Here is a 25,596-nt window from a genome sequence, read left to right as displayed (position 1 = left end):
ACTTTTGTCAGATATTAAATGAGGTTGCTACTACGAGTAGAGTCTTCTAGTAGATGTTGGTATTTTGGTATAGTGTTGAAAGAAGTTATGTTTCTGTGTGATTTGTCGAAGTTTGTAAATTAGGATTTCTGTCAGTCATTAATTATTTGTGATGATTTTGGTGGTCTAAAGGATCATGTTCACCAGGTAATTTCTGGTATTGTAATCGTTTTCCATAACAACAGATTATTAAAAGGGAGGTTATTTTAATCGAGCTGTGCGCAGGTAGTGTTTACAAATCACAGTACGAGACGTACACTGAGGTACAGTGCAACGTGCTTATCATGAGTTGCTTTAGTGATTTCCAGACAAACTGGATAGAGCGTTTTCCAGACTGCGAGTTACCACAACAAGTTTGGGAAGAAGATGTTCGTACTAATTTAATCAAACATAGAGAAAGAGTTGCTTTCCTTAAGGTCGAGGTAGAAAAGGAAGAGTTTTTTGTAGAATACTTGGAAAAGCTTTTGGCAGATGCACAAAAAAAAGCCAAAGAATCAATAACGGATAATTACAGTACTGGTAAGACTGAGAGTGAGAAGTCTTTTATTAGTGATTCAGATTGTGTTAAAGATAAATGCTTAGATACTCAAATTGATGAGCATATGAATTTGAATTCATCAATTCCAAAAATTTCTGAAAATATTGAGAAAAAAAACTTGCAGAATATACACGACATTAAACCTACAAGTGTATCGGATAATAAAACAAATACTTATTCAAGTCAAAATTCTCCAACACTTGATTCGCACATTTCAGAATGTAAAGGTAGTGAGAATAAAGAATTAAATTCAAAATTTGATTCTGTTATAGATGTACCCATGCAAAAAACCTCGTTTGTAACAGTTATCGAAGTTGGTTGTGATTCAAGTGTACAAAACGTAATGCCACTAAAATCAACCTATCAATCTCGGCTTGCTGCAAATTCTTCAGGAAAGGTATTCAAAGCAGTTGAAAGATTAAACAGTGTACCATCCATGTCCCTATCGTCCTTTTATGGGCAGAGTGATACTGATTCTCAAATTAAGAGAAAACCTCCAACACCTCCTCCCAAAAAGACAAGACGACCTTTTTCAGACTTGTTTGCCATTTGCCAACCCTCATCAGAGAAAACAACACAATCTTCAACAAATATTGGTAATGCTACTAAGGCAGGCAGCAATATTATACAAACTGAACCCAACCTAATAGAAAATTTAGGTGAAAATAGTGAAAATTCTTTTGAAAAAGAACTACATCAAAGGTATCCAAGTAGTATCAGTACTTCATTACAAAAAGGTAATGTTGATGATTCTGTTATCATTCCAACAGCTGCTACATTTTCTACATTTAGGCCTAGTATGTCTGGTATTAGTGAAAAAGATTATGTAATAAATGATTCAGATTTACCATTGAAAGAATATTCCTCAGGCAGCAGTGGAATTTGCAGTAAAGATTCAACTTGTAGTAATATACAGCAGATGTTGGATGCATCTGATAGTAATAAGAATGTTGTTCCAACTGAAAAATCTTCAGATAATGGAAAGCTGAAAGATAGTTTGAAAGATGAAGAAGAGATATATAGTGAAGTTATCTTTGACGCTGTGACACTTGATAAAGATTTTGACCCACAGCAAGATGATGCTATATCTCCACCAGTAACCCCTATGGATATTAAAAATGGTGATATGGAAGAAGAACATGTATTTTCAGAAAAAACATTTCTTACTTATAAAGATTCTGAGAGCCAATTAGGGTTCTGTAAACAGTCATCACAATCATCCATCTCTACAAACAATTCAGATGGGCAAGTCCCACAGGAGCAGGAGGGTGGTGATGGTTCTGGTTCCTCATCATATGCAAAAATTGATTATTTTTTGAAACATAAGCTAAAGGGTAAACCAAGTGTTTCACAAGAAGACATAAGTTCTGATGATGACTTTCGCGTGCATTCTTTGAGCAGTGACCAAGAATTAGATAATGATAAGTCCTCTGAACTTTCACCAAAAATGACAGATTATACATCTGAAGTAGATTCAGGTAAGCCAGACATTTTTTATTACTTTTAGTAGAAGTACACACAGATGAACATAAAGAATTTCACATAGTTTAATCTCAAATAATTGTTTACTTTGTAATCTTTGGTGTTGATATTTTGTTTAGATTGTAAATTACTAGTTAAATCTTTAGAAAAAAACAACAATGAAACAGTGAGTTGCAGTTATCGAGATGACAAAAACATGAGAATTAATAAGATGATAGCAGGTGGTTTGTATCTGTTACCAGTGTAAGGCTTTTGGAAAGAGTGCAGAGGATGGTTGGTAGAATAATGTCTGGTGGTTTGAGTGATTGTGAAGAAAAATATGACATTTTGAGCATGTAATTTATGGTGTGTGAAAGAATTGGAAATAACTAAATTCTGCTGTTTAGAATAATTACAGATTTGGGCAATTTGTATGTAGGAGATCTCTTGTAATTAAAATTTTGGAAATGTGAACTTTATTAATAAAGCTTTGAAGTTTTATAGATGTATGGATTTAAAAGACTACATTTAGATGGAACTTTTTTTTTTTTAGTAATAGTGGACTTTAGAATTAATCGAGCTTTGAAGTTTTATAAATGTATGGATTTGAAGGACTATGTTTAACTGGAATCTCTTTTTCAATGTTTTCTTGAGAGATTATCTGAGTGGGACCAAAAAATTAATATCTATCTTCTTGTTTTTTACATGTATTCTAATTTTAAGTTATGCTTTCAATTTATAGTTAAAAAATTGCTCTTTGGCTTGGTTAAATTTAAAGGTTAACTGGTAGTGGTTTTGTCTGATGTTTAATAGACAAAATAATCTGTTCTTTTATTACCTTTCTCAAATTTCAGTCACTAATTTTTTATCTGTTTTATATATTATATCATAACTATTACTGAGACAAGTTGATTTTACTGTACCAAAAGCTTTATAAAATTTAAGATTAAAAGCTGCCCTGGTATTTATGAAATTCCAGTTTCCAAGATGATTTTCTAGTAATTTGTAAGAAGAGGCTATTTGGCCATTTCATCTTTGTCAGTACACATTAAGATATCCACCTTTCAGTACACCTGGAGCCCATGTGGACCTTGCATATATTTGATGACCATAATATTGAAGCTACAGTTTAGGTGTTGAAAAGTTAGCATATTGGCTTCTCATAGCATTGTGCAGATAAACTATAAGAAGGACTGTTTACCATAAGTATATAATATGTGATTTATTATTACAAAATATGAAATTTACTTGTATCCATTTCCTCATATTTAGACAAAAAATTGTCTTCATTGACATAGTTTCAATAATATAGCCACTTCTCCAATTGACATCTTACAATTAAAACTAATAAAATACTGAATGAAAAAACAGATTTCTCGAATATATAACAAAAAACATCAAATTGTATGAAAATGTGATTGGTTGAACAACATCAAACTTTGTTTCAGAGCTAAACTAATGCCAAATGTAAGCTAAACTTATTCTGAGTGAACATAGAGTGTTTCTCATATCTTTTACCAGTCATTTTACAAACACTCATCACACTGTACACTGGATGTGGAGTAATCAGTGTAGACTTGTCCATGATTCTTGGGCAAAGATAACATGTTTTTTTTGTTGCTGGAACATCTTGACCAGCATGCTGCCTTGTGTTAAGCAATCCTAGATCTACATAGGCAGATTTTATGCCTTTCTGCATTGCACGGGGATTCTGGAGACATCTCTGAAGTAGGTTTTGCGCATCACTTCACTTCTGGAGAGATCTAAAAATGTAATCACTGTTTATCACAATGGATAACCTCTGTGAATCCATACACACAATGCCTGATGAAGACACAGAGCTCCAAATCTGTATATTACTTGGGTTCTGCATGCATCTCATGCAATTTTTTATTCACAAAAATTATATGACTGCAAAACCTAAAATTTTGCTGTTTTTGCATCAGAGAATGATAATATGACAATTACATAAAAATAAATGAAAATATAACTGGTTAATGAAAAATACTTAAAAAATATTTACCGTCAGGAGTCCACATGAACCCCAGGTGTACTGATGAAGGTTAAGGCTCTCCTTTTACACCTTGATAAAAGTAAAAATATAAACCTACCCTTTACTTTTCACGCATGTATTGGATCCCCTCTTTGACTCCTGTATCCCACTGACCTCCACTACTGACCAGTTAGTGCTCATTATTTAAATTAGTCACTCTGTAAGATAAATAAAACTGTCAGAATGGAGTCTAGCCTGTCTTTTCCAATCTAAAGCTTTTATCTTGTTCTTTTCAGAATATTGCCCATAGAAGTTAGAGGCCTTTATACCTGTAAGATAATTGTTCCATTCTCAGAATCCTCCATGTATCTTTTTTTTGAACCAATTCTAATATATCAGTATAATTTTCTAAGATTGTTTTATGAAATAAGTTGCCATCAGCAGTAGCAGAGGCTTGCTTTACAAGAGTTTAAATATGTAGATGTTCAGGGATTGTCTTTTAAGTTTAATGACCAAATGGTTCTTTATCATGTGATCCCTAGTCTCTGTAATAACTTAAATTATATTATTGTCATTGATACATCAATATTCTATCAATATCTTCTTCAGAATAAAGAAATTTCATTAAATGCACTACACTATGAAATTAATTTATTACAAATATTGAATATAAGCTGTTTTTGTTTTTTGCAAATTCTTAAGGATGTTTCTTTGTGGTCTTACTTCTTGAATGTGTTTAGTGCATATCTTGCTTATTGTTAAAATCTTAGGCACTGCTTGCTGTGAAAGTGTTGTTGATTTACAAAAGGATTTAAATTATTTGAGCTGGGTAAATAACTTACTGGCATGTGAGTTTTAAGTATAATGTATTTGGGTGATCATAATTTAAATTTTAAGTTTAACTTTGTGGAAGAAATGAACTTTGTTGTTGATAAGTCTGTTGTTCCTTCCAAGCTGTGGCAAGTGATATGGTAAATGGGGATTTAGATTGCATTTTAAGAAATTGATTAGAAGTCTGAAAAGGTTATTGTTTCATTGGGTATGTTGGCAGTTAGGCCTCATTTGGAGTACTGAATTCAGCTTTGGGCTCCTTATCTTAAAAAGGACACTGAAATATGGAAAGTGTTCAAAACAGAACTAGCAGAATGGTAAGGTCATTGTACAAGAAGTTAGGTAATATCATTGAGGTGTTTGAGATTTATAAGTGAATTGATAGTATTGATGCATCTTTTTTTATTTTACTGATATATTTTGTTTTTCTTATTTAGTGATGACAGTGGTATAGGACAGAAATATAAATTTAAGTAGGGTCATCTTTACTATAGACAGTTTTCCTTTTCTCAACAGGACACTTGGTCTTTGGAATGATTTGCCTTGAGATTTAATGGATGCAGTAAATTTAAGGAAATCTAATGGAAGCCAAGATAGCTATTTAAATGATCAGGGCCAGTAATTGTTGCTTGTTTTGTTCTCTAATTGGATGGGACCACCTCAGTGTCTAGGCTCCTTAAATATTATGTTAAACCCCATTTTTAATTCATGCACATTTGTTTGAACCATATAGCTTAGTTTTAAGAGTTTCTATTTGCATGCAGTACATAACCCTTGTGTTTATTGGAGGTTAGCCAGCTAGAGTTGATAGTACCATTCTCTAAATATACAAATGGATTTTTTTGACCAACACATACTTTGCTGGAGTTGGCAGAAGTTGCTATAGCATGAAAGTAACAGGATGTACAGGTATGTTATCTGAACTTGATTATTCATGTGTTGTTCTGCTGCTTATTTTGGTACTTTTTAGTCTCTTCTAAAAGTTCAGACAAAGTTTTGGAATGACTTAGGCTAAGAAATGAACTCTTAACTAAATAAAAGTCCAACTCTCATAAGGTTTGAGGATGTAACAGCTTGTATGTGGGAAATATGAACAAGTTATTGATAAAGAAATTCAAAGAGGTAAACAATTGTCTCAATGTTTTAATAAAATTGACTATAGAAGTTATTATTACTTGAATAGGACACTCATCTGAATACTTACTCAGTTTTTGGCATTTGTGATACAATTCTGGAGTAAAATATTATTTTTTAGACATTTCTGCCAACAAATTGTGAAAATACTATTAGCAAAAAGAAATTAGAGCTACCCACATTGAAATCACTTTGTGTGGAATAACAGATGCAACTTGATTACTTAAAGTAAATTATCTGTAAGCATTGATCACATTGATCAGTATCCTTTACAATAATTGGTTAATCACAGTTATACTTATATTACAAAACTAATCAATGGGTGTTTCTGATTAATAATTGTTTCAGTTATCTCAACTATCAATTAACCAAAATACTTCAACTGTAATAGTAGTGGAATTTGCCTGACATGTAAAATCTTATTTTTATTATTTCTGTTTGCATTTGGCAGTTTGTATGTAATCTTAGATCTGTAGGGTTGCAGTAATGTTAAGGAAGAAATATATTAGATGTAGTGGAATGTATGCAAGTCATTCAAGCTATCGAAGCATTGCTCTTTTGCTTGTGGGAAAGTTAAAACAATTTTAAGATATAGTTATAGAACTGTGGATTACAGCTTACAAGTCAGAAGAGGCAGTTTTCTTTTTATGAAAATTGCTGGGTAGGCTTCACTTGGAGTATCAGGAACAGTTTTTATCTAAAAAAGGATATTAACTTATTGGAAAGGGTTCAAAGGAAGACTATCAAGTCATTTCTGGGTGTGAAAGTCTTAATGAAGTTTAGGAAATTATTTGAAGGGCCAACAGATAGACTTAATTTTTCTTAAGATCTATCCTGAAAAGAATAGGATGAGGGCATAGGTTTTAGGTTTTGAAAAAACAGATGAGGTTCCTTTTAAGACCATTCAATTTTTTTTAACAGGATAATTAAGTTGTGAAGGATTTAACAGCTGAAGGAGAAGCCAATGAGAGTCTGAGGGGGAAACATTGATTTCCTGAAAACTAAAGCCTGGTTTAAAGTTTAAATTTTATTTTCTCTCTCCGTGTATGTGTTAAACCAACCTCTTTGGATGAAGTGGTTCTTTATTGTCTATGTATTATATGATTTTATATAACATCTCAACTCTTACATGTACAGAAGTGTTTTACTGGTTAAATTCTATATTTCTCGAGCCAGTGAACATTGTCTTTCTGCTGTGTTTTCAGTTCTGTTAGTATATTGACTGTGTGTTAGCTGCAAGGGTGGATTGGCCCACTGGACAATTGTCTATTGAGATTGTGCATTTGATGCATATTTTGAACTTAATTTTAAATATTAATTCTTTAGCTAGTGTTCAGCATGTGATATTGTCTGGGCTGACCATTTAATCCTAGTCAACCCCTGGCTAATGATAAGTTTAGAATGGGATGTATATTTTGTGTTCGTGGTAGGTTCTAGTGATTTCAGATGGAGTGTGAGAAGTTTTATGTCAGTATTTAATTAAAGTCATTGTAACCACACCTACAATCCCAGCAGTCAGTTGTTTATTTCGTCAACCAAAGCAATGCGTTTGTAATCATAAGCCACAGACATATTCCTGTGCCTTTATTGACAGTCTGTAAGCACTAGATGGTTATAGTAGGAATTATGAAACATATCCATTTTAACTTTTATTATAAGTGTTGCCAAAGGTACACTAAACAATATAGGCTAAAATGTTGCACCTGCATTAACTAAGACTAGCTTTGTGTTCTTTTTTGCACTTTATACAGTTTACTTGCGATTCGTTGTTGACAGTTTTGATGTTACACATTGTAGATAATGTTTGAAAGAGGTTCATATTTATTGTCAGTTTATGGGTATACTTTGTAGACAACATTGTTGAATATGGTCCACTTTTACTGTCGGTTTACAGGGATACATTGCAGACGACAACGACATAAGTCACATTTTTCTAATGATTTTATTTGGTTTTTAAATATCAGTTTTCTTCATCATTCACAGGTTTTAGGGAAGAAAAGATTACACAGGTTTTTGTGTCATAAACAGTGCTTATGAGGGTTAAAGCCGAAATCATTAGATTGAAGTAACACGATATATTTTCATAATTCTTTATTGAGGAAGTTTACTGTTCAAGACCCTCTCCTATTACTTACGATAGGAAGTTTGCTGTTCAAGACCCCCCTCCTATTACTCATGATATGTACATAGTTTTACTTTAATACAAACTCATAATTTCTACAGTATTTAAAAGTAAAGTTGCACGTTGATTTTGAAAGTTCAGCAAATCGTTCACGTAATATGAATAAAACTAAATGAACAACCATATTAGCTAACAGGTTTTCTGCCCAATAGCGTTTTGTGCCCTGTTTTGGAAGCAGCCACTCGTGACTTACTCTATCCATCAACTGCTTATGTTTATGTATACACTACATCCTCGTCTTTTCTGTTTCAAAGATAGCTGTATTCCACAGAAGTCTGTGAACGAGTGAAAATTACAGTTCCCGAGTTGTATGAAATGTTAATACTTTTCAAATAACTTATTTTAGAGAGTATGTTACAATCACAGAAGTATTCTTCATTCTTGATGACGGGAAACTCGAAATACAAAAAAATGTCTCGGAACGGCTGGCATGGGTATTAACACCTTTATTGATAAGCAGAGAATAATGTTTCAACCTTCCTAGGTCATCTCCAGGTTAACAAAAAGATGACTTAGGAAGGTTAAAACGTTATTCTCTGCTTATCAGTACAAGTGTTAATACCCATACTAGCCGTTCTGAGACACATTTTTATGTTGTTCACCGTCAACTGAAATATTTGTTTCTTTTGAAATGTCGTGCAAAGATACACGAGGGCTATCTGCACTAGCTGTTCCTAATTTATCAGTCTGAGACTAGAGGGAAGGCCAGCTAGTCATCACCACCCACCGCCAACTCTGGGCTGCTATTTTCACCGACGAATAATGGGATTGAGTGATCATTATAACGCACCCACGACTGAAAGGGCGAGCATGTTTGGTGTGACAGGAATACGAACTGGCGAACCTGATATTATGAGTCGAACGCTTTAACGACCTTGTCATGCTGAGCCAACTGGAATAACCGTGGAAGCATATTTTCTACCAACGTTTATTTTTGTTGTGGGATATAACGATATAAAGGCCCTTAGCTTGACCACATAGGTCATGAGGAATAGTATTTATATTTTTCATGTTAAACTTCGTGTGTTGCTGTGCTTATTAAACCAACGTTCACCATCAGTCGCATGTAATTCAAGTTATATATACATATTTGGTATAATGGTATTACAAGGGCATTTTGTAAAAGAAATTAACTTAGTTTTGTTTTATGCTTGTATGTTTGTGCGTGCTATTTGCTACAATAAATTATGAATCATAAACAAATACAAAGATTGTCGACAACAGAAATGTCAGATTTATTCATAAGGCTTCAGTATTTTGTCTATATAGTGATTGTGAATTACGTTTTGTTTATTTACTGTATCGACTTTCAACGGAAAGCCTGAATGGCGTAGGAAAGAAAGTTTTGCGGTTTATTTCTTGTTCAAGCTTGATTTGAATGGACTTGTAATACCTAGTCTGGGCTTAAAATTTCCATTTAAATTTGATTCTAGTTAGCACCGTGACCTTTTTCAGTGTGTTTTAAAACCTGTTTCTAAAACTATATCAAAAATTTTTTTTAACATGCTAGTTTTGCCCAGAAAATAAAATCAAGTCGTGATGTCATTTATGGCCCAAATATATCTTCACTTTTTTCCATGTCATTCAGGATTTTCTGTGACTTGTTTCTTTGTTCAATTTCGCATTACTATTAAAGGTATATCTCAGTCAGTCATCCCTAGTTTATCGCTTATAAACCACCCATCGCCAACTCTTGGGCTGTTCTTTATCAACGAATTATCGGAACCATCTTGTGTAAAATTGCAAACTGTGATTCCTGTCTCCTATTTATGGCGGCCGCTTCCCGCGCTGCGTTTGAAAAGCTGCGCACGCAGGCAGAGTTCAACATTCACTTTTGAAGTGAGGGGAGAACAGCCATGAATAATGTTGATGCGCAATTTTATTTCACAGCTAGCATATACTACACAAAATTGTTAATAATTAATCACGTTATTATTCATATCCCATATTGTGACGTAACTTACTTAACATACAGTAAATCTACACTTTTATTATTTTCGAGTGCATCGTAGCATGACTGATTAAGTTCAACAGTTACTTTACACTGTGGGCGGTACAAGTAGTTCAGAGATTTGTATCCGAATGAAACACAATTAACTTTTATGAAGTCTATGAAATAATTTAAATTGATAGGTAAACATTTCCCGTCACACTGGGGAGGGTACGTGTATCACTACTAGATTAACTTGTACTTTTTTTTTTTTTGTAACTGGGAGCGGATACTTTTGCTTGTTACATTATGACCCAATCAAGATTGAAAGGTCGAGTGATACGATTCCACAGACTGCGAGTCGAACGTCTCAACCACTAGACCCCGTCAAGCAGGGTGACGCCTAACGCATACAGTCACAAACATAAAAGAAAAGGGTTAATGTGTTCCGGAAAATAGTTAACGCTTTAAGATGTGTTGATCCCTCGTTTATATGATTGGACGAATGATCTAGTCCTGTTCCCGTATTGGTTGAAATTCACCCATTGGTAATTATATAGTGAAGTACATTAATATAGGAACATAATAACAATCTAATATATCTTGCTTACGGTATTTTTAGTGACGTTAAAACTAATAACTGAGAATGCAAAGAGACTGATACTCCGTGCTATTATAAACTTTTCTTCTTTCATGTAACGTGAAGAGAAGTTGTGTCTTTAGATAGTCTTGTTGGTATCGGGTTTTTTAATTGTGTGTCTCCCTCCTTCTGTAGTTATTTTATGATTGGATTGTTGTATATTACGGTTCCAAAGTGGTTTAGTCCATTTCACTATAATTTATGTAAATTTTACAATAGTTCATGAAAATATCATGGTTCAAATAGCTTTCGTGACATAGACGTAGAAATTTACAACTTAATATAACACATTTATACACTGTTTATGAAAGACTCCCGTGGATTTTGAGATAAACCAGAGTCAACCATCGAGCAATGGGATAGATCCGTTTATTAACAGGAAAATCGGGGAAATTTTGATCACGAAATGACGCTTGACGTCTTACTGGGTTTTAGTGTTAAATTGAATAATGACATTGGGTACAAAGTGAAATGCAAAATGAATAGGCCATGCTAAAACACGAACACAGCGTGTGTACTTTATTATTAGTGCAACGTACTGTTTATTATACTGGATTTTCTTAACTGTTTCTCCATCAAGATTCTGTTTCAAATCTAACATCCCTTAATTCGCAGGGCCCGGCATGGCCACTTGGTTATGGTGCTCAACTCGTAATCAGAGGGTCACGGGTACGAATCGGCGTCACACCAAACATGCTCGCCTTTTCAGCCGTGGAGGCGTTATAACGTTACAGTCAATCCCACTATTCGTTGGTAAGAGAGTAGCCTAAGTGTTGGGGGTGGGTGGTGATGACAAGCTGCCTTCCCTCTAGTCTTACATTGCCGAATTAGGGACGGCTAGCGCAGATAGCCCTCGTTTAGCTTTGCTCGAAATTCAAAAATAAACAAACCAATCAAGCTCGCGATTAAATGATTTTACTTCTACAGCTGTTGTGTGCCCAGAAACTAAATCTACGTGCGAGTTCAGTTTTCCGACTTTATATATTGCAAAGTTTGCTGCTGTGATAACAAACTATCAATATTGTTTTTATATTCAACAATACTTATTTTACTACCCCCCTCTTTTTTTCTCTTTATCTGATGTAAACTGCTATTCAGAAATGCGATCACACAAAATGTGAAATTGCATTACAATTTGTAGCGATCTGCACTTGTTGCATAGTGTTGTGATTGTTTTCTTTGAAACGTGATTTTTGTTTTATTTTTTTGGTAGAGGTTAGGCAGCAGCTATATGAAGTTCCGTTGTGCTTTAATTCGTCATCTCACTATTTTAAATTAAAACATGTTAATTCAACCTCATTTTTCCCACTTTGTGAAGTGGAGATGTTTGTTTTCGCATCAGGTTTTCGTGTAAAGCCCTAAATTTATGGGATAACTGAAGTGTAATAGTTTCGATTTGCGTGAACTTACTGATTATAAGAATTTTGTTTTTGCAACGAGTTACAACTTTTACAGTAAATAATATATACCGTTAAAACCTGCATGTTTGATACTGATCGCACGAGTTATCGAAACGTTGTACCTGTTTTTAAAAATCTTTCTTTCCGTAAAAGCCGTAACTTTTAACGGGTTGCTTTAGTTGAATAGTGAATTTTGACTGTCACGTTTATAACGCCGCCTTAGCAGAAAGTGGGGAGCGCGATTTTGCGAAAATGTGACTCGCACAATGAATTCAAAATTTACAGTACGATACGTTGGCCGCTCATCCACACCTGCCTGGTTTGTTTAGAATGTCGATTTTTATGAAAGTGTTCCAATAATAATGGGTAATTTGATAGAAAAGAATTACAGGAAGCTTAGTTTTTTGTTGTTGCAACAATTTGAACTATAATAATAAATATGTGGTGAAATCAAAATTTACTTTTTTAAAAACAGTACTAGACCTTACTGTTTATAAGATTAATCCGTGTTAGCTAGTTTTGTGCTAACTTAAAGTGCTAACTGATTTTGGTTAGTTTTGTATTAAATCTGTAACATGACACTTAATATTTCAAACTAAAGTATTGGTAATAATAATAAGTTGGTAAAGAACTATTTATAAGCGAAATGAAGTAATATGATTTTTGGGAGAACACACGTTTCTATAGGACATTGGTCAGTCTTCATGTGTAAATCGTTGTTTACTAGTTTGTTACTGTCTGTATAAATAATATGCTTGCGTTTGTTTGTCCGGAACTTTTCTCGCAAATTTCTTGATCAAACGCTACTAATCTCATATCATTAGAAAGGTCTTTGCTCGAAGAATCAGGATTGCGTATTGGCTTTTAAATTCAGAATAATCTTGCCTGATTTTTGCTTAGTCACTTTTCGATACAACGATTATATTACACGATAGCACAATGTCAATGTCATCATGTAATAAAAGGCTTTCATTTCAATTTTAGTATTTTATTTGTGAAGCATTTTGCACAAACAATACTTAACCCGTGTGTAATTTCATAAAAAAACATTATGCTAAGTGCAAATCCAAGGGCTTTCTCGATTTAATCGGTCTAAAATATGCAGGTGCAGTTCGTTCAAAACCATATGCTTATCGTTTTGTGAATACGCATTCAGACGCTTCTGCATATTAAGCTAAGTTTGCCTTCATTGAGCTTTACATTTACTTTATTTTGCAATAATTTGGTATTGTTCGTTTCATAGGCTGCTATAAACACTTTTTCAGCCACGTTTTCCTTTACTACGGGTTTTATATTTCGATTTTATGAATTTCTTTGTTTCAACTCATAAAACCGGATCCATGTACTGTCTCTGTACACTATTATAAACACCTTCACATTATTGTTTACATTACTAATAATTTTATTAAACAAAGTTACTTCTACGGGAGTCTGTTTGAACGCTTAAAATTTGTTCAGATGTACTGGGATTTATCGATCTGACATAATGTTTGCAAGAAAGCTTAGCGTGCATGAAAATGATAGAATAAGGAAAATTCAAGCAAAGGGCATGAAAACTATTGCAACTGTTTTTCGGGTCACAACTTGTTTAATAGTATAATGTGTTTCCATACTCAAGTAACGTATACATGAATTATAAATTTATGATATAACATATTCGTATTTAAATTGTTTTAAAACCATATTGAGGACGACATTAAAGTTTCGTGTGTCTCTTACTGTTGTTACAGTACCTAACCCCACCATTCAACAAGTTTGATCTAGTGGTTTCTAAATTATCATACTAAATATGCTTCGGCAGAGTTTTGGAAATTATTCTGTTTCAAGAGTAAATAAAACCAAAATTAAGACAAGTATCTTTATTTATTGTTTTTCAAGTTCATATATCATACTGCACTGTAGCCTACAGAGTGCACAATTCTTCTCGTGATTCTTGGCATGCGCACGGTTTACTGACGTCACGACAGTATAAATTCTGACGTTAGCATCCCTTAAGTGACGTCATTTTAGTGTATACTGACAGACAGACAACGTAATGAACAAAAATGAACAAGTTGTTTTAGCTTGGTTTCATGAGAAGTCTAGAGGAGGTAGCATAGAAAAAAATCAATTTCTGAGCAATTTTTTGCTTTTACCAAGGTTAGGAATACTAGTAAATAAATTTTAAACGCTCGAAGCTGAGAAATACTAAATGCAGAGAATATTACAATATTCTTTGTTATGAGATAAACATGAGTACGTATGTAAACAGTTAACAGCGCGTTCATTCTTCTATGGCACATTTGATTTCATTGTAAACCTTCTTCTCGGTGTCGTGGTTGTAAACTCCTCCCGTTGTGTCCCGAAATTTCCCTTTTTTTCCTCAGTCATAAAACCAAACAACTACTGATAAAGGATATGTCTAGATCGTGCTGGCTGCTAGTTGATAATTAAAGAAAAAATTATTTTGAAGTCGAGGAGAGCGCAAGGACTTTTAAGACTTTAAAAATTGCTGTTAATTATTAATAAACAAGAAATAACCACGTTTTTTTAATTTCCGAAAGGGGGCCAAAGGACTCATGGAAGGGTCACCTGTTTTAACCACTCGCATCATTATACACCGAAATAACGTCACATAAGGGATGCTAAACACAGCAATTTGTACTGTCGTGACGTCAGTAAAGCGTGCGCATGCCATATATCACGAGAAGAATTATGCACTTTGTAATCTACAACAGAACATGACCTATAAACTTCAAAAGCAATAAATAAAAATATTTGTTACTCTTAACTGTGGATTCATCTACTCTAGAAGCAGGATATTTTCGGGGACCTTGCCGAAATACATCTAGTTTTTACATTTTGTTAGGGGTCAACGAAATCCTGTACCTTTATTTATCTCTGCAAATTAATAGCCCTAAACACTTTCACATGATTTGTGGAGAGTTGATATATTAAACTAAAATGTAAAATGTTTTTGTGCCGCAGTAAAATGAATGAAATCGAGTATTTAGAAATACATTGTATTGTAAATACACTAACATTTAGTCACTGTATAATACCCGCTCTGTTGCGGAACTTCGGTTGACTAATTCTTCAGAGTTTCTTGTTTTACACAGCGGAAACCATGCTTTATTCATTCGCACCTCAGGATAAGGAAATCTCTGTACTTATTACGTGTAGAATAAGACGTCAGCTACCACGGGTTTCATCAGTTTTCTCTGGGATTACCAAACAGTTTTGTCCTTTTTTTCTCAACCTCACTCACACAAACATCAAAATAAGGCATAAATCATCTTTGAAGCGTGGTGTTTTTAACATGTCTATTCGAACGGAAATAAGATTATATATGGGTTGTTAATCCTAGTTTTATTATCACTACTTTTGCTCAATCATGAATTTTAATGACTTTTTTTAAATTTTTATTAGTAAAACGTACTAGCAGGTATAACAAAAGTGTACAGAAAAGCAAACGAGTTCGGGTTTTTATCAAAAAAATTTCATAGACGTGTAGATATACACAGTTGTTTTCTCTGTAATTTAACGACAAAAAGAAAAGCATGGCATTAAAAAATATGATTTATGTTGTGTAAGATTAGATATTATTGATTTTTTGTAATCTCTACATAGTCTTAATATAGTATCTGTGTAACTACTTTATGTGAAGGGCTAAGGTTGGCCTTTTCGGGTGAAGCCTTATCATACGTCTGTGTTTGAACGGATTTCACAACGTAACATTAAACATATTGCGTCATATTTCCCTCAGCTACAGTTAATATCATGTGATGCTTGGATTTTGCGCGCAACATTTTAAATGGCCCGACGCAAAATTGCGTATGGGAAACGAGGAGTTAACAGCGCAAACGGACACAAATTTTTGCTTTCGCGTGAAATATTCAAAAACCTGTTTTACAATAGCATAATACAACATGATGGTTTTACAATAACATAATACAATATGATGATCATTTATCTCATGAAATATTTAAACCCGTTGTTTTTCGTTTTGTTTTATTTAAATTTGTGACAACACGTCGAGTGTAAACAGAGCCGGCCCTAAGTGAAATTGTGGCTCGTACGAACTTTGTATTAGCCCTTGTAAAAATTAATAAGAACTGCTAATTGTAATGTAGAATTTGGCGCCCCCTTGGGATGCGCGTTTTGGGCACGTGTATACGTCGCCCACCACAAGGGCCGGCCCTGAGTGTAACAAATACAAGAAAAACCATAAACACGACAATAATTGAATGGTATAAATTCATTTAGTCTAAACAATGACATTTAAACATTACTTTCAGTTGATATATCATTAGCTTCGTACACGTTTGCAGGGTCTGACCATTTGACCACTATATGGACAGCACGTACTTTTGTCTTATGTACTAAAATACTAAATAACGCAGTGTCACCTTTCTCAGTGTGCCTCCCATGGGGTGGGGGGAGGTCGATTCCCCTCGATGGATTCAGCTGATAGCCCGATGTGGCTTTGTTATAAGAAAACACATTCACTCACGCCTCCCAATGGACTCAATCTCTTGGGGTGGGGAAGTGTTTAATGGTTTTTTTAGTCAATGAAAATACCAAGTAATTACAACAACATATATACATTGTAACATTGTAATGCTTATCTTTAAAAAGGGTGCGCGTGCGCGCAAGAAAGCATATTTATATAAAGGGAGCGTGGATAACAAAAGTTTGAGAAACTCTGACGTAGTGACTAGTATCCACAAAATGTCGTCGTTAGAAGTCAGTCCATCACTCATGAACTCGCTTTGGACTTTGGGACCTTATGTTGTGTGATCTTCAGTGAACGTATGCCCAGTTCAGGAGCACCTGATGGAATCTATGTTGTGTGACCTTCAGTGAACCTGTACCCAAGTCGGGAACGTCTAACGGAATCTATGTTTTGTGACCTTCAGTGAACCTGTACCCAACTCGGGACATCTGATGCAACGCATGTTGTGTGACCTTCAGTGAACCTGTACCCAACTCGGGACATCTGATGCAACGTATGTTGTGTGACCTTCAGTGAACTTATACCCAACTTGGGAACATCTGATGGAACTTATAATAAGACAAAACGATACAATAAAGTTCGCTTGGACACTAGAATTGGCAGAAAGTCCAGTGGATGCCTGCCCAAATGTCAGATGATGAAGGTTTCGTGTCTAGACGGCTAAAGGTTCAACTTTTTTAAGTGAACGTATCAGTTATAGTGTGTGGAGACCTCTCAATATAAAAGAGTTTATGATTATTGACATGGTATTGCTTTCTTTTTTCAGGTGAAGAATGCAAGGGGGATCAGCTTTTACAGTGCAAGTCAACAGTTGTGTGTGTAGACGTAGATACAAATTTAGTTTTAATTAAAAAATACTGTAAATGTTTACTTCAACTACGATGTTTAATTTACATCATAACACGTTCAATTTCGTGTGTGTGTGTGTGTGTGTGTGTGTGTGTGTGTGTGTAAGACTAAGATGGCAACTGCTCCCCTTACCCCTTCCCGCAGACGCCCATGCCCTCGAACCATCTTCTGGTTTTACCTCATCTCTTCTGGTCTCTCGTATGGTGTCGGTCGTGGCGTTGCGCGTCAGTGACTTGCATTTTGGGCCAGTGCGGGTACTGCCTGGAGGGAGGGATCAGACCTCACTTTGAGTGAGAACTTTTGATGTAGACTCTATGGTAAATAATTTCGGTCACAGCTGTTCAGATCGTTTTTGTCACAGTGCTGTACTTATTGACCGTGGAAACTACATAAATGAAACAGCACATCGAAAAGGAAAATGGTCATTTGTAAGCACTTTATAACCAGCCCACTATCTGTATATACAGATTTCCAATGAGTTTAATATTAGCGTCTTAATCAGTTTTCTTTACCTTCTTTTCTTAAATTTCATTTTTGCTGTTGACAGGAAGGCATTTTGCGTAATACCAGCCATCATTAAATTGATTTGATTATAACTGTCCTAAAATCCTGATTTGAACTTCCTTTATCGGTAAGTTAAAAAATTATTGTTACATGATATACAGATATTTCCAGTCTCATGCTCTGATGTTTCCTTACGCTTGTTCAGATTTGGTGTTAAGTGCCACTCGTTCCAGTGTTTCGACACACTTGTTTAACAGTTAAACGTTGCTAGATTCGGTGTCAAGTACCCCTCCTTTCGTGATACCTACTGAAAATTCGAGCGTCGTCAGATTCGGTGTTGAGCACTGCTCGTCTTACTAAAGTGTTTCGTCACACTTGCTGAACGGTCGACTATCGCCAGATTAGGTGTTAAGGGCCATTCGAATTGTGTGTACATGGAAATTCATGAACAGAAGGTGTTTGTTTGTAAGTAGGTGTTAGGTGCTGAGATGAAAGCAGTCTACTGTCTTGCACTGCGTGAAACCAGGTTGTTTGTAGGTATTGAGCAGTAAGAACGTTGTTTTAATCATTGTCACATGTAAGCTGTGAAAGAAAATTTAGTCAGTATGTTATGAACTGGAAGTACGTATACAATCTTCACATACAAGTTTGGTTCTTGTTGAAGTGTGGCTAACAGGTAACCACCCCTTATGTGGTTACTGACTTCCATGTATGGTAACGTGGCCACGTGCAGATTTTACAAGCACTCGATGGAGGTGTGACGTAATCATTTCACTTTATGATGCATTAACAAATAAACTATCAGATGTAAAAGTTAAAGATGTTAAAGTTTTTTTATTATTATTAACCAAACGGATGTTTATCTCCTAAGCCTACCTGTTATGATGTTGGTTAGTTAGCGTTTTAAATGTGCTTCGTATTAATCTTTTAAATATTTAATACTTTTAATAACGTAAGTTTTAGTAACAATGTGTACTCTTAAAAATTAACGTGTAAAAAGCCTTTTTACTGTGTTTATTAATTTTCCAGTATGGTAGAGGCGCAAAATGCCTGGCCTAGCTCTGAGTTCAGGAGGATCTTCGTTCAAGCCAATTCTGCCTATTAGTTACACAGAAAGTTTTCGGATTATCTAAAAATATCCCAGTTATATGATGACGTAACTCGTGTAACATTATTGAAGATTGAGGCACGAGTTACTTAAACTATCACATGATTTGTACTGTCAGGCCTAATATCGTTGCTTAGTAAATCCTAAATATTTTTAATAGCTTAAGAAAGATGTTTAATGTCATATATAAATACTGAAGGAAAATAGCCAGCAAGCTTTCTTTTTTCTCCTTTAAAACTAAAACAGGAAATTTATATGTAAAATAAAACTGACTGTAATTGTTAATGGGCTCTCTTAATCAACCTCTTGACAAAAAGACGGGAACTGAAGTACTACATGGCTGTGGTGGGGGACAATACCAGTTGAAATAAGTTTCAAGGTTCTACATCCACAAGTTTGATAAAAGTCCCTTCAAAGTTTTTTTTTTTCCTGGAGCTACAAATAAACATTAAACAGAAGTATTCTACATTATCGAAGTTAAATTCTCCAAAGAAGATTTTATGGCCATTTTCTTCCACCTGTAAGTTATGTGGATGAGTAGTTTTTACATGAAATTCGAGTACTTTATACAAAGGTCCAAGATGCTTATATTTAGGAATTTGATTTTGTGCTTGACTTACAATCTTTAACATATTAAAATCTATAAAAATACTGTATCAAGACTAGTTTTTACCTGTATTTTCAGGTTTTCATCGAAAATGAGAATACGAACTTAAGCCTAATATTGACATTCAAGGCCTACTGTAATTGAGAACTATATAAATTATACGCTTATGTTTGTGTGTTGGGTACAATTTTCGCAGATGTCTTAATGAAACGCTACAAATCTTGTATTATTAGAAAGGGCTTTGTCCGATGAATTCAGACTGCATGTTGGCTGTTCCATTCAGAATATTCTTACCTGATTTTGTTTAGTCACTTTTCATACAACGATTATATTACACGTTAGCATAATGTTGGTATCATCATGTAATGAATGGCTTTCAGTTTAAATTCTGTTTATTTGTAAATTATTTCACACAAAAAATACTTAATCCGCGTGTAATTACGTAGAAAAAAGAACATTACACTACATACAATTTCTGTGGGCTTTTCTCGATTTATTTAGGCCTACAGTATGCGTGTGCAGTACGTTAAAACCCATATGATTATCACTTTGTGAACATACATATTCAGCTAAATTTGCCTTCATTACAAATTTACGTTTACTTCGGAATAACTTCGTTTCGTTTCATACACTGTTATAAACACTTTTTACACACTTTTTCCTAACTACAACTTTTACTCTTTTTGTAAGATTTTGTTTCAACTTCTAAAACTGTCATACATTGAATACATATATCTGTTTCATATTCTCTACACTATTATAAATATAATCACTTTATTGTGTTTAATGTATATGTTGTTCTATTAAATAATAATACATCTTCGTAAATTTGTCTAACTGCGTAAAATTTTTACAAGTAGACCACGATTGTTAATTTAACACGTCATGCTTCCAAAAAAGCGTAGCTTAAAGGCCGTGCGTGAAAATGATAGAATAAGGAAAATTGAAGCGAAGAGAATAAAAACTACCTTGAGTGTTTTGTAGGTCGTGGCTACTAACTATCAGCGTCTCTGGATCAAAGTTATTGAACAAAAAATAAAATTTTGAAAGTACTCCACCAGACTCAATGTTGTCAAACATTTTGACTGCAGCATGGTTTTTGGTCAGTTATTCACGATAAAAACGAAGTTACTTTAATACTAAATACGGCTGTCCTTTCCCCATTTGGTATTTATTCAAGTGTTGGTGTATTCTCAAACCGGCTGATATGGGTATTAAAAGTTTGATTAAAATAAAAGTACAGAACAATATTTCAACCTTCTTAGGTCATCTTCAGGCCAACATATAATTCGTCATCACAGATAATGCAAATATTGTTTGTAGAAGATTGAATTTTTCGCGTCCCATTCTCTGTAAATTTCCGTTCCTTTACCAAATAATTTGCCTATAATGGAATTTCTTTCTCTTTCGCTGCAACTTCAAAGTAAACCATTGAAGAATATTGGTGAACTGTACATCTTTCTCCACAATACACACACTACATGGTTTTACTTCAAACCGATCCTGTTACTTATATACTATTTTATATAGTCGAAGTGATAAAATATTTTCAAGTGTTTAAATAATTATTCTAAATATAAATTCTTTAGGTAAGTATTAATAGTTCTTTCCCAAAGTAACAGGAATATCACAGGAACGAAACGTTGTTCATATGCTGCGATCCTAACGTTTCTGAACACCATTTTGACGAATTCAATCTCTTAGCCTTCCCCCATTCCCTTTTCAGTAGTTCAGAGGTAAGTCTGAGGTCTCACATCACTAAAAATCGAGTTTCGGTACGTCCAGTGGGCACAGCACAGATAAGCGCAAAGCCGCACAATTCGCTTACAGCAGGCAAAACATCTGTTTATTTAACAACGGTGGTTCATCATCTGCCTAGAATGATTTATCGTCTCATTGTTTTTCTTTTTTAATTATCAGTGGAGACAGATTTATCAAAGGTTCATGTGTAAAGACCATTCATGTTTTTACGCAACTTTAAAAAAAACAACCTGTTTTTAACCAGCTCTTTTATTTAAGGGATCACTATGTTTGAAACGAACAGTGGAGCATTGTGGAAACGAAATTCATTGAATAAATTTATGCAACACAAGTAATGGACATGATTGGCCATTTTTGTTTGTTAGGTCTACATACGTGTGAATTTAGGTAATACAATGAATTGGCATGCTGGGCCATCTCATTTCTTGATTTTTGTTGTTGTTAGGCCTACATATATATGTATTTAAGCAATACAATGAATGGGTGTGGCGGTACATTCCATCCCATTTCTTGATTATTATTCTTTGTAATCCTACCATGTGGTAAGATGCTCGACTTACATTTTGCGGGTCCGAATCCTGTCACCAAGCATGTTCGTCCTTCAGTCGTGGGAGGGGGGCGTTATAATGTGAAGGTCAATCCTATTATTCACTGGTAAAGAGGAATGCCTTTCTTTTAGTCTGTCACTTCAAACGGTGCGACAGCTAGCACAGACATCCCTCAAGTAGCTGTCTGTGAAAGCGAACAAAGAAACATGAATTTTTTTTATTTATTTTAAGAATCATGTGAAGTGAAATGCGTGATGTGAAGAAAAGTTGACGAATTGATGTAATATTTTAAATAGGAAATGCTGAGAACGTTTTCGATGCAGAAAATGTTTTGATTCGTAACACTAATCTTGTATAGATACTAATTTTCATTTATCTATATATTAATGTTTATCTCTATAAAGTTATTTATATTTCATGAATAATAAATAAGAAAGAAAACATGTTCCATTATTTTTTCACTAGTTGTTTGTGTGCAGAAACAAAAATACAAAAAGTCCCGCAGTGGAACAGCGTCAACTTTCAATCACTAAAATCCCAGGACTCACCATAAAGCTTAGTGTGGTCTTGCCCTAAAAATAAAATTTGCCAAAATATTTCGTTATATAGTATTTGATATTTATTTATTTAATTGTTGTAAATTTTTTTAGTTTTAAACCATCCAAAGGCTTATACGTTTCTAATTACTGTATCATCATGTTACCATGGCAATGAGTGCTAGACTTGGATAAGAAGTCTTAAAATGGTAATGCTCGTCTAGAGGACATACCGTATAAGAACAAAGTCAGTGGGCAGTGTGAAATGGAAAACCGGAAGAAAAGAAAAAAGAAAGTGCTCACCAGTCTCTATGCCTACATTGTACAAGCCCAGCTCGCATAACTGTACACAGATTATGAAATATGTAGCGATACTGAGGGGTCAGGAACCCTGCACACGTTTAGAGTGAAGCTCTTTACTTCTTTCGATCATACGGTACGTAAACATCGTGTGCTCATTTTCTTGTTTGATGTGGAACGTTCATCCAGATATGTGATGACGTATGATGTGACAAATAGCACGTATTTACAAATCCCTCGTGTGTGTAGGATTAGATCACGTTAACGTGGACGATGGCTCGCAGATCAAAACTTGTGAGGCTCTGAAGTATTTTTATTTATTTTTCTACATAACGTAGTGCATGAATGTGTGCTCCTAACTGTTCCAGACTGTTCACGTGGTCCTGTGTTTATTTATCTTACTTATAGTGGAAATAACTTTGATGACGATGAATATTGCGTAACCTGAAGGAAGCGATGACTTCGAGCTAACTTATGGTTTTACTTGTGCATTGGGTGCTTTCAGACTCGCACGCAATCCAAATTTTTACTGAATATCGTCAATACTAGACAGAGCCTGTACTTTGATGTTACTACCCAACACTTATCCCTTGTGGGTCAGTGGGGAATATTCCTTTCTGTATGTAGATACAATGAGTCAATAGTTATATTAAATTCTTTTGTGTGTCCTATGTTATTTCTTGGTATATTGGGGCATTAATAATCCCCTTTATATCGGGATACTGTGGTAATGAGCCGTTGCTTAATATATTTATATATCTGGGCAATTGTGTTGCCCCTTCAATATAAAGGTATAGTAAAAAAAAAATTGACTGTCCCTTCTATATGAAAGTATAGTGAAAAAATTGGCTGTCCCTTCTATATGAAGGTATAGTGAATAAATTGGGCTGCCCCTATGTGTAGGTGTATGCTGGAAAAATTGTCTTGCTCCTGCTATATGAAGGTATACTGGGACAATAGAATATATCCTTTCTGTATGTTGTTATATTTAAATTCTATTTAAGACGAAATCGCCCAAAATTATATTCTTTATTTGTAAATGTAACATATTTTGACTTTTCAATTGTAGTGACCACCTAAAAAAGAATAAAACTACTTGGTGGTCATATATTTATAATTTTGATACAAACGTTTTATTAATGTACCTCAAATGAGTATACTTCTACAAAACGCACAGCCTTATTCGTAGAAGGTTAGTCTATGTAATTTAGGTCATAGTACCAATCAACTTAATAACTGTCGTAAGTGCTGTAAATCATTTAGAAATGTCAAATGCAACCTCTCCCCAGTTTTTACGATCTATGGTATAAAGAAACTGAACCGGTTACGTGACTGGTAAGAAATATTCTGGAAATATCCCAAAAGAGAAGGTTTTATGTGAAACATTCAGAACGTAATACATATTAACGTTTGTTTGTTTCTAATTTAATACAAAGCTACACAATGAGTTATCTGTGCGCTTTCCATCATTGGTATCGAAACCCGGTTTCTAGCGTTGTAAGTTATCAAACATGCTGCTGTGCCAGTGGGGGGCACAGATTAATGACTGCTGACTAGAATGATGAAACTGTTCCCCCTTTTCTTACGGACTTACAACGCTAAAATCAGGGGTTCGATTTCCCGTGGTATATACAGCGCAGACGGTCTGTTGTAGCTCTGCGCTACTACAACAAAAATAACTCCTTTCTTCCAATTTGACGTGCAGTAGACGGATTGTGTTGAGAGCAGTTATTTGTTTGGCTAAAATTTCGATATATGTACACGTTTATATTTTGTGATCACAGTTATGAACCTCATAGATAAGACAAATATAATTTAATATTAATAATTTATTACATACAGTTTTAGCAATACATAAACATGAACGACAAATACATAACTTATAATATTATAATTTTAATAATCGTAATAAATATAAAGACTACGATAGTTTTATTAAATGGCTTAGCGAATATTTATAAAAAGAACAAGTCGTAAGAACATGTTAATAAAAAATTACAAAATAAACTTTCATATATAACGAGTAATATTGTTGTTGCCATAGTGACACATTCAGTTATTTATCTATTAGTCCGGGTTAGGGGGACAATTACACCTTTATACCCTCCCCAGTACAGTTCTCTACATAGCTTATAATATTTCCCATAAGAAACATAACACTACGCTATGCGTGAACACGAGTTTAGATATAACGGTGTCCGGTGCTTAAATTACGTAGCAAAATTAGCCTACAAATTACGAATATATAAGAATTAAGTAATGGAACGTTATAGCACTTAGGAAGTTCATACTTATATTAACAGTGCTCTTTTTGTCAAAACGAGCACGCCATGTGCATGCAACCCTGACCACGTGCTTGTTTGTTTACCAATAGCTATTAACCGCTAGACACAGACATAAGATGATGCGTGTTAAAAGTCATACGGGCCCCGATTTCTGTAACCTTTCCATAATATATTAATCGATAAGTGCAGTGATATTAGCTAAAGAGGGTTTGGAGATGTGTTAATATACCTATCATGTGTAAAGTTAAGACGCCTTTTGACAACGACATTTTCGAAATTTTGTTCGAACGCAGTTAATGTTTATTGGTGAATTACACCAGAGGAAAATTTAAAGCTTTCTGATGATGAGTAGAATACAAAACTTCTGAGATGACCAGTAAATTCTTATTCGTTTTTGCGTGAAAACTTCTCGTATATATTACAAGTAGAATTCCTACTTGTTTCAGCATGAAAAC

General features: G+C 34.4%; 1 protein-coding gene across 1 annotated transcript in view; it reads left to right on the top strand.

Annotated features, from left to right (window-relative positions):
* The window catches only part of LOC143253754 (active breakpoint cluster region-related protein-like), an 88,893-nt gene continuing 63,297 nt past the window's right edge, over window positions 1-25,596 (top strand). Inside the window, exon 1 of the mRNA XM_076508072.1 lies at window positions 1-2,055. Within this exon, the coding sequence (XP_076364187.1) occupies window positions 324-2,055 (1,732 nt within the window). The 5' untranslated portion in view covers window positions 1-323. The remainder of the gene's footprint in view (window positions 2,056-25,596) is intronic.

Source organism: Tachypleus tridentatus, chromosome 6, assembly GCF_004210375.1.
Source record: "Tachypleus tridentatus isolate NWPU-2018 chromosome 6, ASM421037v1, whole genome shotgun sequence".
NCBI classification, from domain to species: Eukaryota; Metazoa; Arthropoda; class Merostomata; order Xiphosura; family Limulidae; genus Tachypleus; species Tachypleus tridentatus.
This window is presented reverse-complemented; position numbering and strand designations above follow the sequence as displayed.